Source organism: Drosophila miranda, chromosome 3 (assembly GCF_003369915.1).
Source record: "Drosophila miranda strain MSH22 chromosome 3, D.miranda_PacBio2.1, whole genome shotgun sequence".
Classification (NCBI taxonomy): domain Eukaryota; kingdom Metazoa; phylum Arthropoda; class Insecta; order Diptera; family Drosophilidae; genus Drosophila; species Drosophila miranda.
The window spans coordinates 17,265,008-17,279,198 of record NC_046676.1 but is presented as its reverse complement, the minus strand read 5'-3'; the positions used below and the strand labels follow the sequence as shown (position 1 = coordinate 17,279,198).

The 14,191-nt window shown below is 47.3% G+C and overlaps 2 protein-coding genes across 2 annotated transcripts; one reads left to right on the top strand and one right to left on the bottom strand.

Moving 5' to 3' along the window:
* The first annotated feature begins 3,203 nt into the window (after window positions 1-3,203).
* Window positions 3,204-4,174, top strand: LOC108160757 (glutathione S-transferase 1). The gene is made up of 3 exons (XM_017294956.2): window positions 3,204-3,270; window positions 3,327-3,432; window positions 3,510-4,174. Exons 2-3 carry the CDS (start codon window positions 3,335-3,337, stop codon window positions 4,090-4,092), a joined length of 681 nt encoding a protein of 226 aa, XP_017150445.1. The 5' UTR covers window positions 3,204-3,270; window positions 3,327-3,334; the 3' UTR covers window positions 4,093-4,174.
* A 7,770-nt stretch (window positions 4,175-11,944) lies between these two features.
* LOC108160463 (tubulin-specific chaperone E) lies at window positions 11,945-14,186 on the bottom strand. Its single transcript, XM_017294477.2, has 5 exons — window positions 13,873-14,186; window positions 13,338-13,810; window positions 12,860-13,283; window positions 12,508-12,790; window positions 11,945-12,436 (listed from the first exon to the last, which is right to left on the bottom strand). The coding sequence occupies exons 1-5, from the start codon at window positions 13,966-13,968 to the stop codon at window positions 12,141-12,143; spliced, it is 1,572 nt and encodes a 523-aa protein (XP_017149966.1). The 5' UTR covers window positions 13,969-14,186; the 3' UTR covers window positions 11,945-12,140.
* Window positions 14,187-14,191: the final 5 nt, after the last annotated feature.

The window sequence follows — 14,191 nt, the reverse complement described above, 5'->3', positions numbered from 1 at the left end:
CGCATGTAGATTTTCCTGTTCAATGCAGCACCGAATAGATCCCTTCCCTGGCGTCTCCGCAGCAGGCTTTATTTATGCCTGTGTTTTACAGTTCAATAAAGTCAAATAAATTGGGATAAGAAAGCCAAGAGGACGACCTGGAGGATTTTGATGATGGGCACAGGCGGATCGGCCAAATTAAAGCCCCAAGCCTCGAAGACCTGCCACAGTTGCTGAAGTGCAAAGACACAGGCGGAATGCCCAGTGAGAGAAGTCAATGGAGCCGCCAGCGGGCAGAAGGTCAAGAGTGCGTGTCGTTCTGGCATTGATGGACGAAGACAAAGCTGAATGAGAACGTAGGCCCTGAGTGGGGACTGAAGTGGGGCGTGGAACGCGATTGGTAACATATGCCAAGGTCATCTTTCGTTTTTTTATTTCTCAAATGAAAAGTGACCGCCATTGCGCGAACCAATCGGAATTCCCACTCCCACCATCCATCCCCAACAAATCTATAACTTCTGGGAAAATTTCGAACATTTCTACATCTCCGCCGAGTACTTCACCCCGAGCTCGGACAACAGAACATGGAAACTTTATGTATTATTTAGATCCATATCTGGCACTGAAAAGTTCTATAATTCTATTAATCTCGAACCATAACATTGTTTTCTTTGGTCTTTATCTGTGGTACTCCTGATAATTTTCGATAAATTTATATTAATGTTTGTTTGTAAGTAGTCGTCAGAATTTTTTCTAGGGTCAGATACATAATCGCATCTCATGGCTTATAAAAAAACTTTAATCGGTCCAAGGAATAATTAGAGGTAATATAATGTATTCCATATCCTTCGTATTGAGAGTTCATTGGAAAGGAATACCGGAATTTCTTCAACTACACCGAAATGGCTGAACAAATCTCGAACCAAGCTCTTCCTTAATTGGGGGAAAAAAGCAAAAATCAAATCTACATTTGCGACTTGGGTGCCCAACTAGGCGGCAGCGTTCCATTGTCCGTGCCGTCCATCCGTTATCCTTCTGCAGGAGAAACACTGCCATTGTCAGTCATTGATTGCCCATCAAGATTTCTTCGGGCGCCCTGCCCTTCATTTGACTCTGCTCTCCGTCTCTCTGGCTTATCTATATCTACATAATGGGATGTCACTTTTAATTTGAGCAACGATTTATACGTCCTGTCTCCAGCTCTAGACCCCCTGTCTACAGCTGGACATTAATTTCCAATAAAAAAGGAAACGACGATAAGCAGATGGATGCGGGATGTCCAGGCGCTGCCAAGTCTGAAGCACTTAAGGCAGTGCCAGAGATGGGCCTTATACGGGCTTTATCTTCATTGTGCTTATCAGATTCCTGGAAGTACACACAAACGCCCATACGCTCGCCTCCCGTCATTCTCTGACAGAGTGAGAGACGTACTCCCCTCGCCTCCTTCTCTGCGCTTATATGAAGCGTGCTTTCATCTTTCGTTCGGTTTGGTTTGCAGAGTCGCATCGAACAATTAGCCAAAGAATACCCACAATTTAATTGTTATAAATGCCAATGGAACAACGGAATTAAGTAGTATTTATGGAAGGACCTCAATCCCCTGGCTGGTGTCTGGTTGCTGCTGGCTCCCGAAACCCCTTCCGAAGCAGCGACGGTGATCATTAATAACACTGGATTTTGCACTTGAAGCGCTCACACAGCTGTCCGTTCGTCCCTCCCTCGTGGGGATGGATGGTCCTGGGTGTCTGTGTGGCCTTGCTCTCTCATTACCATTAATCTCAGGCACAGTTTGGAGCCCATGGAGACACATCTGCTCCGCACCCAGCGGCCTCCTAGTTTGCGCCTAGTCGGAGTCTTCTCTGTGATTTCAATTAAAGGAAAAAAAACCAAGTTATGAAGATAAATGTCACTCGTCAAGTGGCAATCAATTAGTTAATGCTTTCCAGCGACGCCTTTGAGGTTCTTTACCAAAAGCCCGACCCCCAAGACTGGGACTGGATCTGGGACTGTGAGTGTAACTGTTACTGTTCCTTAGACGGTGGCAGTGACGGAGACCGAGGGGGAAAAGCGAAGACAACATAGTTTTCCCAACAGCAAAAGTTTTCGCTCCAGCGTGGGGCTGGGGCTGGGGCTGGGGCTGAGCCCGTGTCTGTGTTTGTCACAGAAATTATTCAATTACCAAATTAAATTTAATGCCTTGTACTCAGAGCTAGCAGAGAGGGACACGCGGGCGCTTGGGGAGTGAGGGCAGCATGCTTTGATCCCACTAAAAGCTTTAATAACTGTAAATTGCTTTCACAAATTTGTCTTCGGCACCGTGAGCCAGGGGAGCGAGCCAAAGGAGCTAAAGTGTGTCTCCCTTGTCGCGGGCCACCCGCCCGCATACCTGGGCGCACATTTTTCCCATTTCGGTGTCGTCCTGGCCCGTGACCAAATATTTAAGGACCTTCCACGTGAGCAGCACTTTGAGCAATAGCTTGAGTTCGAGTTCGAAAACGACGGGAACGGGAACGGTAACGGGGACTGGGACGGGACGTTATCGACGTTTTTCCTCTTTCTTTCTTGCTCCGCTGCATTCCGAATACATTTCCCACTCAGCCAGTCTCCCAATATTCATCCATCCATCTCTCTCTCATCCACTGGACGGAAGAGCAGCCGAAATCCAATTATATTCACTTTTTGTAGGGAAAAGCTCCTGCAGGAGGGTGGGCTGCCTCCGGCCTGCGCCATTAACTAATACCGAAATCCGCTTAAAAATTTAATTTTTTCACCTTTGCGTAACGTGCACGAAAAAAGGGCTGCCCCCCAGGAAATGTGTAATGTAATCCTCTTAGTTAGTCAGCTGCTCGGTGCGTGAATTTAAATTAAAATCTGTTAAGAGCATTTTGAGAAGTTCACTTCGGTGGGAGCTTTCGACTCCAGTGAATTATCATACATACATGCTTTTGTCTGTCGCATTTGTACTACATATGACACATGTATGTGTCTCTGGAATGGTATGCTCTCAGCTGGAAAAATACATTTGCAATGTATTGCAATCTGTGCGTTTGAACAAAGGCATATCGGAGACTTAAATACTCTGTAAATAAACATATACCGGGTTATTAATTACATAAAACCATTTAAAGATAATGTAAACATACTTCGTACATGCATGAAGTGTAGCGCTTGGTGGCCCATCTCTAATTTGAGCGCAGTGTAGAAACAGTCGTCAAGAGAGGGAGCTTTGAAAGCTCCAGCGATCAATGTGATGTGTCGTTCTCTTTTCATTCGCCAATCTGAGTTTAATAAGTAAAGGTATTTAGTTAGTGGCAGCTGCAAAAGTCTAATAATTTAATCCATTTTAGAGCCAAGAATGTCAGACAAACCCGTTCTCTACTACACACCCCGCAGTCCCCCTTGCCGAGCCGTGCTGCTGACAGCCGCCGCCTTAGGGCTGGAGCTGGATCTACGGTAAGTTATCGCTCGCCTTTCCTCTCTCTCCTTCTGTCTAACTGGCTAGCCGGTCCGCCGATCCCCTTTCACCTCAGCGCTGTTAATGTAAAGGCGGGAGAGCACCTGACGGCGGAGTTTCTCAAGCTAAATCCGCAGCACACGATTCCGGTTCTAGATGACAACGGCACCGTGGTGAGCGACTCGCACATCATCTGCAGCTATCTGGCGGACAAGTTCGGAGGCGCTACCGACTCCCTGTACCCGAGGGACCCCTCCCAGCGGCGCACAGTGGACGCGCGTCTCTACTACGACTGCGGGCACATCTTTCCCCGCATCCGGTTCATCGTGGAGCCCGTTATCTACTTTGGGGTATCCGATGTGCCCGACGACCGCGTCGTCTATCTGCAGAAGGCCTACGACGGCCTCGAACACTGCCTGGCTAGCGGCCCCTACCTGGCTGGCGACAAACTGACCATCGCGGACCTGTGCTGCATCGCCTCGGTGTCAACGGCCGAGGCGTTCGCCCCCATCGAGGCGGCCAAGTATCCCCTCCTCGCAGAGTGGGTGAAGCGCCTGCAGGCCCTGCCCTACTACCAAAAAGGCAATCAGGAAGGTTTGGACTTGCTGGTGAATCTGGTCAAGGGCCTGCTCGCGGAGCGTCAACAGAAGCATACTTGAGTAGTCCATCCAGAACAATCAATCAATATTAAATGTAATAAAAGCGGAGGCCATGCATCATGCTCCTATCAGCACACAACAATGGGAAATGTGATAGGAGACCAGACCACTGCGGATGGGGCCACGGCACGCGAGCGTAGGAGTAGGAGCAGAGACATCTTAACAGTTATGTGCAGCTGGTCTAGAAGTAATGGAAAAAGTTTTTTATGGGCCAACTGAAGCAACCAGCAAGGACCAAGGACCAAGGAGCGACTCGAACTTCGCCCTGGACTGTGGAAATAGAAGCCAAAAAGTTTTCTTTGATGCTGCTGCCCCCCGGCACCACCCCGGTGGTGCTTGTTTTTCCTGTTCGTGCTGCCGTGTTTGCTGTTTGGCTGCTCTTGATATTGATTACAACCTGTAAGCGATCGCATTATAGTTGTTAAAGCATCGTCGTGGACGACTTTCGACTTTGGCCACTTGAACGAGCTTCGAAGGGGACTCCGCCGTCTTGCTGGCATTACGGGTAAAGTGTGGGGAAGTTGTCATCATGATCTCCTCCTCTGTAAATGTGTGTTTCCTGTCGAGGTTTTGCAGCCAAGACGTTGTTACATGTTGTGACATTTCATACAAAATATTGTGCTGATGCTCGATCAGCGTCAGATGATGAAGGGAGACACATCACAACTCATCAACACTTGGGACAGGGGGGGGCAGTGGTGGCAGGGGAGTTCCGCCCACATGCACTCACCGCGAATTGACGCGCAACACTGCCCGACAAAAGTTTCGGCTCAGCAGCCCCAGCCTCTGGGCCAGAGGATTGGACAGTTCCCCGTTTCGCTTTACACTTTCCCAAATGCCATTAACTTTTGCGGTGGACGCTCGTCGGAAAGGTTGAAGCCTTCTTTTTTGTCCATTTGCCAGTGTGTGTGTTTGAGCGGGATTAAAATTTAATGCCGCAAAAGGGAAGAGGTGAAAGAAAAGCACGAAAGTGGAGAAAAAACCCGCCTAAGCGTGTGCCCCACGAACCTGGAGCAGGCGCCGGAGCCGGAGCCGGAGCCGGAGCCAGAGCCGGAGCCAAAGCCCGGGCCAACTGTAGCTACTCATGATTAATGATGCCTTTGGTCGGTGCCGGGCCGAGACCTTCTCCCATTTCCGGTTCGTTTAAAGTTGAATTGTCGTTTTGGCCATCTGTTTGCTGCTGTTGTCGTTATTGTGGGGTCGTTTCACTGTTTGCTCTGCGGTTGCGGTTTGTTTAACAATGAAATTAACTAGTCCCAGCGAAAGTCGCAAAGTCCCCAACGAAATTCAATATTTCAATAGAATTTGGTATTTGGAAATAATTGGAGTACACGTACGTAAGCACTGTGTGTGCCTGCCTGAACGATGCCAATCAACGTAACGAATATTAATTCAAATGAACAGATAATTATTACGCTCCGAGATTGATTACCAATCAACCCCAAACAGTCGATTCCAATTCAATCCCTGGCCAGGGCAGAGCAGAGCAGAGGGCGGCAGCTCTGTGGCAGAGCTCTGCTGATGGGGAATTCATGTTGCCACACATTGGGCGAACAAGAGCCCTGAGAGGTTGGCCATGTTCTGGGCGATGTGAAACCTGGCACTTGCGTTCAGCTATTCAACAAGGACAAGGCCGATAAAATTGGTATTAAAGCAGACATTCGGCCCGAGATAATCACTTTGTTCACTTAAATGCCCTGATCATTGGGCAATAAGCGACATTCAGTTACGAAAACGAACCTCCTCCGCACGACTGGCTCTGTTGTAGGACAATGCCACTGTCCACCATGGAGACTTCCATCTTCCATCGTCCGTCTGCCAGCTGCTGATAAGCGCCTGCCCGAACATGTGGGCTCACAGCAGCGGAATGCAATTCGAATGAGGTCCTCTGCGTCGACTCGAGGCCTGCTGATTAAGTGCTTGTCGTTCAGGGGCAGCGGCTTAATTTGCATTTCCATAATTGAATGGACTTACTAGATCTGTGCATGCAGATTCAATTCAAATGGAAAGCCGTTGTCCCTGCGATTTTCCCTAAATCAATATCCGGCCACCACGCAAGAGGGAGAGGGTGTACAGTGCGTCTCAGAACTAAAATCAAATGCAAAGATTTGTAATCCCTTCTTTGATATGAATCTACATAAGAGTTTTGGTTATAATACAAAATTGTTCTCCTTTATCCTTTGGGATAAAATGTGTGCATTGTCACGCTCTTCTTACTCTTGCGATACGCACTGTATACATAGGTCGAGTGTCGAGGTCAGTCGCTGTCGAATAGATAATTGGGAAAATGTGTTAAGAGCATGTATTTGTGGACAGGCTGTTGCAAGTCTAATTAGCGTTGAATAATGGAATTCACAAAGGGACAAATACAGCTCGAACAGAACAGAACTCCCGTATTATCCTGCAGAAACCCCCTGCTGTGCCCCAAGCTACACGGAAATACATGAAAAGGATGTAAGTCATTCAATAAGTATGATAAGTAGCAGTAATTATAGACGGCGACGACAATTTGTTAGATACTAAGTGCTCGAAAAACTTTACCAATTAGAAGCAACAGCCAGCGAATTATTACCCATTCGTGGTGCAGGGAGATAGTCCCCTGGCTTGCAAATGAATTCATTCAGCCATATCTGTATGACTCAAGCCACCATCTCATAGGCTGATTACAGGCCTGAATAAAAGCCTCTTCCCTCCACGCCGTTTTCACGCATTCGCCTCATTGCGCTTCGCCGGGCCGGGCCGGGCCAGGCCAGGCCTGCCTTGCCACCGAGGAGTGCGTGAACAGACGCCTGGTGGCGCTTGTCTGCCGCCTGCTGCCAGTTCATCGCCTCGGCCGTAAAGCTCCTTAAACTAATTAACTTTCATTTTCCGCCAGAACACGGCCACAAAATTTGGCTTGGCAGCTTCGTTTTCATTTTTGGCTTGGTTTCAGCGATTTATGCTGCCACGGGTCCGGGTCGCAGGCCGCGGGGGCAATATGGGTGCTGCCTGATTTACCAGCAATGAACGTGCATAATCGGGATCCCCAAAATAGCGTCACCATGATTCCACCGCAGGGACACCCAGCTATCGTGCCAGGTATGCATCCTGCATTCTGCACCATTCGAAATTTGTCAGCTGCCTTCCTAAGGAAACACACACAAGCTTTGGAAATTGCCTGACCTATGGTCGGCACGTACACGTTCCCATGTTTTGCATATGAGAGCCACTCACTTCCACGCCCCACGCCTGGCTCGTTCGCTGTCTGTCAGTTTTGGGTTTTTGGGGGCAGCTTTTGTAATTGGTTTTGGCTCACCTGCTCACAGATTCCTCGTGCATCCTAGCAGGGGGACAGCAGTCCTGCTTTAATTAAGAGCATTGTTCCCACTGAACAGAGCTCTACGTACATAAAGTCCTCCCCGACCCAACTATGCAGCACTTGGGGCTCGGCTCGTTCCTCGGGGCGCTTCTTAATAACTTTGGCAACAAAGCGCTTTGACGCCCTGGAATAAAAATGGGATTTAATTATCTCTTGACTTTATTTAAAAAGTTTCCCAGCATAATTTCATTCCCTTCGGATGGCATCAACGGAGCCAAAACATTGCCAAACTTTGTTGCCAGTCTCCGAGTGAGTGAGTCGAGCGACGACCCTACGAATCAAATTAAATCATTTGCTTCGGACTGAAGGATAATAGCCGTTTCGAATGGTCACAATTGCATTTCGGAATATCCAAATACGGAGCATAATGTGATACATCCAGGACTTATCTCGGAATAGATAAAATGTATGCATAATCCTCGTAAGCATTAATTTCGTTCAGTCCAGGGGGGCGACCCTGAGGCTTGAGGGCTGGCTAGTGAGCGGAATTAATTTTCAGCCATGTCCCATTCAGAACATGGAAACAAAAACATACATACATACTTATGCATGTATGTATGGGGTTCATCCAAATCGCATTACCAAGGCCCATTGTTGTCCCTAGTCGTTGTTTTTCGGCTCTTGTTGCGTCAGCAGGTGAGTTCCATGTGTGTGAGTGTGCAAAGTTATTAAAACCATTCAAAACGTTTACTTTGAATTCGGCTCACCTCTCCACACTACCCCCACCCCCCAAGCGGCACCCACTCGCACACCCTATCTCTTAGTCCCATCCCCATTTGGATTCCCATTCATACCATACATGCAGTCATGTGTGCGCGGGCCTGTAATTTGCATAACAACATACCCCCCCCTCTCCGCCATCCGTATCCGAGACACAAATAGGTGTGTTCAAGGACCAAAACAGAACATAGCCCATCGATAGATGCTGACTGACAAGGGTACCAATTCATACAAAATGTCCAATATACAAAATTACAAACCGTTGCAAATTAGCAACAATAGAGCGGGGCAGGGGCGGGACGGGGCCCATCAAGGTAATACAGTCATGGCTGGTGTAAAGGGATAGGGTCTGGATAGAATTGCTTGTTGCTTTAAAATTTCTCAAATATACAGACCTTAAAGGGACTCCCGCAACGCTGGTTCGAAATTAAAGCCAAAGTTGAGACCCATATTCTATTCGACATACAATGCCGAAGTTAAAAGGAGGGTGGGGCCTGGCCCTGTCTGCCCCGGCAACGGCCCGATAAAGTCTCATGCTTATGACATGAAAAGTTCAGTCAGCCCTTCCTTCCCGTTGGCCCATAAAAGAGATGATTTTTACTGTATTTCCCGTGTACATGGCCCAAGACAATGTCGGGGAGATTGTTTGCAGGCTGGAAGTGTGTCAGGGGATACAGCAATCCCCACTTGTTGCCCGGCCAGAGGAGCTCCCGGCAGTGAAACTGCAATTTTTCCGTGGCCAACGAGAGCACACTCCGCCCATGTCATGGATGTCATACCCAGGTGGGTGTAAGATGAGTGTTTTGCGGATGGGTGGCTTGGTGGCTTGGTGGTGCTACATGGCTGTTATTTCGTTTGGATAACTGTTGATTTTTATGCACTGCCATTGCGGGAGAGGAATGAGAAATTGGGTTTGCGGTCATCCAGTCAAATGCACTCTGAAATGGCTTCATTCGATTCGGAACCATTTGGGCCGAGTCATGGATGTTGTTGGCCCTCTGTTTCCACATCGAAGGAGTAGTGGAAATTCATTACAGCAGTCTGCTAAAGCTTAAAAAGCCGATGCCGTTGTACTTCAAAGGGAAATGACTTTTCTGTGGTTTTTGTGTACCTTTCTGGCAGGGGATCCGAATCCCCTGCCAAACATCCACGAAGAACGTGTTGTTTTCACTGCATAAAAAGGACCATTTGTAATTTGTGAGAAATTGCGGTGTGGTCTGCACTGAGAGAAAACAGTCACAATCATAATTTTGATGAATTTTAATGATCCATATCTAAATAGGGCCCCTATTAAAGTTGCCTTTTTAATCTACCTTCTAAGACGATTAAAGATTTTCAACAAACTCCACAGTGGTGGGGGGGGGGGGTGGTGTATCTCCGCTTTTCTCCTGGGCAAATGTACTACATGCATAAAATTATGCGAAATCAGCGCCGGAGCCGCAGCCGAAACAGCTGTGTATGTATGTGGCAGGGATGGATGGGGATACGGAGAGGCACTTTATTTGCCTGCTGGCACGTAAAAAGCTTTATCCCCGATTCATTGTCGCCACAAAGATGCTTTATCGCCGCCAGACTACAGATTCCTGCGCAGCAACGAATATGAACTCACGCCATCTCGTACCTGTCTATCCCGGCTGGTGGTGGAGGCGGGGCCAGGACATGGCTACGGGACAAGCGAATATTACATCCCGCATTTATCTTCTGGGCAAGGACAACGGCAACGGCAGCGGCCCCAGCAACTTTGTCTTTAGTCATTCAATCCGACAGCCGGGAGTCATCGTCATCCTCCGCCCAACGAACGCTTTTTGGGGATTATGGATAATCACCTCGACAGAAGAGACAGAAGACACAGAGAAGAGAGCAGAGGAGCGGAAATTTACCTACAGCCGTATAGAAGGTAAGCCCCAGTACGGCCGTCCGACCTCCCGTTTAATATACCTTGCCACCAGGAAGGAGGCCCACACAAAAGAAGACGCATTTGTTTTTATCGTACTTTTTACTTTCCGTGTGCCTTTCCCTCATTTTCCATTCTTTCACTCGATGTTTATTTTTGCATAATTTTGCAAGCGTTGTGCCGCACTTTTAGTACATTTTCATTAGGGTTTAAGGTACCCCAGTCGCTTGCTGGTCCGTTCCTCTGCAAATTTGTTTACTCTTAACGCCGTGAGGGTGAAAGTGAAAGTTTCCCGAGATTATGCGAAGGCTGTACTTTTCAGTGCACACGCTTAAGGATTGTTTATGATCCGAGGTGCGTGTCAGTGGGGCAACAGCAACAGGAAGGAAAGCGTACATACTAGAGACCTGCATGAATCCGCAGTATTCGTAAAAGGCCCCCCTAATGCGTTCGATCCTTCCCTCAGTCGGATTCGAATCACCCCGAATCAGAACAGACTCGAAAGCTGAATCGCTGGTTCTAGCGGACCGAACGAAGCGAATACCGAATCCCGCCGAATCGATTCCGATTCAACAAGTCAGATCAAAAGGGAAGGCAAGCTTCGGCGAACCTACATGAGGATGATATTTCAGATTGGTTCCATTGACGAGGGTTTATAGTATATAGTAAGTTGAAGGTTATTTTTGATTACGATATAGCCTTTGTACTGAGGTTAAAGATGCTTTTTTCTTGGCATTGGGAGTCCACCATATCTGACGAGCGCCTATGTACGAGTATGTAGTATAGTATACGAAATTGTATTATTATTCTTGGAGGGCAGCGGAAAGTGATGGAGGAAGGGTGCCAGTGGTGCCTGCAGGCAGGCGGAAAATGTTCACCTTACTTTTTTGTAAGCTTGCCGCCGGCGCTATCACTCGGATACCCACTGATGTTTTTCTTTCGCCTGCTACTTACATCTTAGCGAAGAAAATGAGTTTGGGAGCGGCAAAAAGGAAGGAAAAGAACAAACTAACTTCTCGCATCTTACTTTGGTGCAGACTTTTCTTGTTTTCTGCTTCTATTTCTGTTCTCTTTTCTGTTCCGTATACACTTGAAGAAGGTCTATCAACTTTTGTCAAAAGCGCCGACCAATGCGCGGCTTTGCAACAATTTCCTGCAAGACCAACGCGGAAGAACTAAAGGAACTTTACTTATTTTCCTGAAATTGTAACATGTAAAAAAACAATTGAAATAAGCATCGTATCTTTTACTTTCTATTAACAAATATTTGGTTATATCGAATGGGGATGGTAATGCTGATTCAAAATTAAGGTACACTTATTTCATGGTGAAAAGTAGTCCTTCCCGAAAAAGAAGGATATTTTCAGTTTCATTGTAGCATATATAGAACTTGACCACTTGCTCGTTCATCCTTTCCTAATGTGTTTTGTTGCTTTAGCCGAGCAAACCAAATTTCAGAACTTAATGAGGGTCAAACAATATTTTTAGCTTGGATTTTGGGGCCAACGTTGACTGCCATTCCCGAAGCTGGTGCTCTGGGTGCGCTTTGTTTTCCGGCTAAAAAACAACATTAAAATGTACATGTATAAGGTAGATGACACAGAACTTTGACCTTTTCTGAAGCCGTTCGGTCTTGTTTGTAACTTTCCGCTTAAATTTAAACCGCACGCTAGCAAGGCAAAGGATGTCTAAAATCTAATTGACGTTTTTCTCGAAAAGTGCCTGTTCCTATCTGTTTTTATTAAACAGATTTCGACTATATACTTTGATGTGTCGAACCCCCAATTCGTCGTTTAATGCCTTGGTGCGATTGAAATTTAAGTTGTAGATTGTCTGGAACCTTCCTTTGAACATTAACAAAATAAAATGGATTAGGCAACTTGTTGTTTAGGTTTTATAAGCAAAACAAGATATAAATATCGCATATAATTGCAGTGGAAATTTCAAGTTATCAGTACCTAAAGGATAACATTAGTAATTTAATTTTGCAAGTGCCGCGGATCAGAACAATAATTTAACACTTTGCCTAAGACTAAAATACCACAATCGAATAAAAAAAATAGAATGGGGAAGCCGCTACTGAACCAAAACTGTGTCCTGTTCCTGCACTGAATAGAAGTCCAGAGTCTTGGCGTTGTTATCCAGGGGAACCAGCAGCTCGGGATGCTTGGCATCGTGGTAAGAGAGCTGGGGAACGACGTCAGTCAGCCGGAACCGCTTCATGACCAATCCCTGCAACGTTTGCACTGTAATCATTCGGGGCACTTTCTTCTCCCAGGTCTCGCCAGTGGCCTGATGCAGTATGAAGAGCTTGATCAGATTCGATTTCTTGACCTGTATTCCCGGAACAAAGTCCGCCGGAGAGCCATACTCTAGATAGTGAGAGAATGGGGAAGCTTAGTAAGCTAATCGATTCACATATGTGTATGTACTGTGTGCGTACTTTTAACTAGGTACGGATAGGTGCGATGCTTTCGGCAGAACTCCCGTAAGGCATCTGCTCCCTGTTGCGTCGCCTGCATCCATTCCAAGGAGTATTTCTTCCAAATATCGTACTCGGCGCCGCGCCTCTCCCCCGCAGTCACTTTAGCTTTATTGATAAACTGCAATCCTGCAATGCAGCCCACAGCTTTGGATACCATTTCATCAAAATTTGACTTCAAGTGGGGCGTCTTGCTCAGGTGATTCAACTTCGGCAGCTTATCCAATTCATTGAATGCAGCAGCCTGTGCGGAGAACATGAGTCAACATTTAATAGAACATCAAAGCCGATCTTACCGGCTTAGCCGGCTCACCTCATTCCAAATGGGATTGTCGAGTAAGTTGAGTTTTTCCAGAGACACGAACATGTTGAGTTTTGCCTGAGGCTCACAGTCGGGCAGCTTAATCTCTTCGATTCCGTTCTCTATGAGGTTCAATGAGCGCAATGTGGTGATATTGCCCAACTTGACGACCTGGTCAAAATCCATCAGGTTTGTGCGGTGCAAGTCAAGTTCCTGCAGCTGGGTAAAAATCCGCTTGCAGTCGACTTCGGCCAGTTGACTTAGGGGGTTCTCTTGCAGACTCAACGACGCAATGTGCGGCCAGAGTAAGGCCGTCTGCATGACATCCTTCCAGTCGGTGAAGCCGCAACTACTTAAATTGATGTGCTTCAGATGACGGAAGGCAGGCTCCAACTCCGCAATTTGTGATGCCGAGGGCAAGACCAAGCGATTGGAGCTAAAAAAATCAAATCATCAACCGAACAAGGAAGCGATGCAAGCGATTACCCACCTAAGATTCAGATTCTTCAAGGATGGCAGCTGCTGCGTCATGCTGGCCACTGTCTCCCAGTTCCAAATCAGCGTGTGGCTCACATTCAGCGTCGTCAGCTGTGTCAAATCCTTCAGGTACCCGGCCGCATTCACTGGCGTCTCATCGACGCTCACCTCTGAGAGTTGTTCAAACCTGCTCTGCTTGCGTGCTAACTTGTCCATCCCCACGACCTCGAAGAGTGAGGCCTGAAGACTGGCCTGGGCCTCCCGAATGAGCGATTCATCCACATTGCTCGAGTCGTAGTTCAGATACCGCTCGCGGGCAGCATCCTCCAGGCTCGCGCAAGGACCCACCTTTCCCGGACGTATGAAACTGCCGGCAGTGGGCATTTGCGTTTGAAAGTAGCGCTTGCCATCCACAATTCCATTGTGCTTGCCTCGCATGCCGTCATCCCACTCAATGCCCAGCCAAGTGCCCATGTGTCCCATCACCTGTAAAATGCACACGTTTGAATCATATGTCTGGATGCCAAAGGACTTTTTTTGCCGCTTACCTCGCCCACATATCGCACTGTACCGTAGTTGTTGGCTATTTTTATGCGTGTTCCCAGCGGATAAAACAGCTGCGTTTCATCAATAATTCCTACCATTGTTGGTGTTGTTTACGCGGCGCCCACACTAATTCACACACACTCGCACACAGAACTGCTTTGTGTTTTTCCTTTTACAGTTTCCCCAAATTGGCAACGACTTGAGCCTCTGCAGAGTTTTCTCCGTTTTCACACGAACGGCAGTACTCGTGGGGAATTTATAAGACCTGTGGAATTTTTCTGCAAGCACTGCAATTAAAGTTCCAAGTTACTTTATTTATTT

Bases quoted from the DNA above. Each gene is read 5' to 3' on its own strand.
- LOC108160757 (XM_017294956.2), top strand. From the start codon at position 3,335: ATGTCAGACAAACCCGTTCTCTACTACACACCCCGCAGTCCCCCTTGC. The intron at 3,433-3,509 runs GTAAGTTATCGC...CTTTCACCTCAG, and splicing joins GGGCTGGAGCTGGATCTACG to CGCTGTTAATGTAAAGGCGG.
- LOC108160463 (XM_017294477.2), bottom strand. From the start codon at position 13,968: ATGGTAGGAATTATTGATGAAACGCAGCTGTTTTATCCGCTGGGAACA. The intron at 13,811-13,872 runs GTAAGCGGCAAA...TGCATTTTACAG, and splicing joins CAGTGCGATATGTGGGCGAG to GTGATGGGACACATGGGCAC. The intron at 13,284-13,337 runs GTGGGTAATCGC...TGATTTTTTTAG, and splicing joins TTGAAGAATCTGAATCTTAG to CTCCAATCGCTTGGTCTTGC.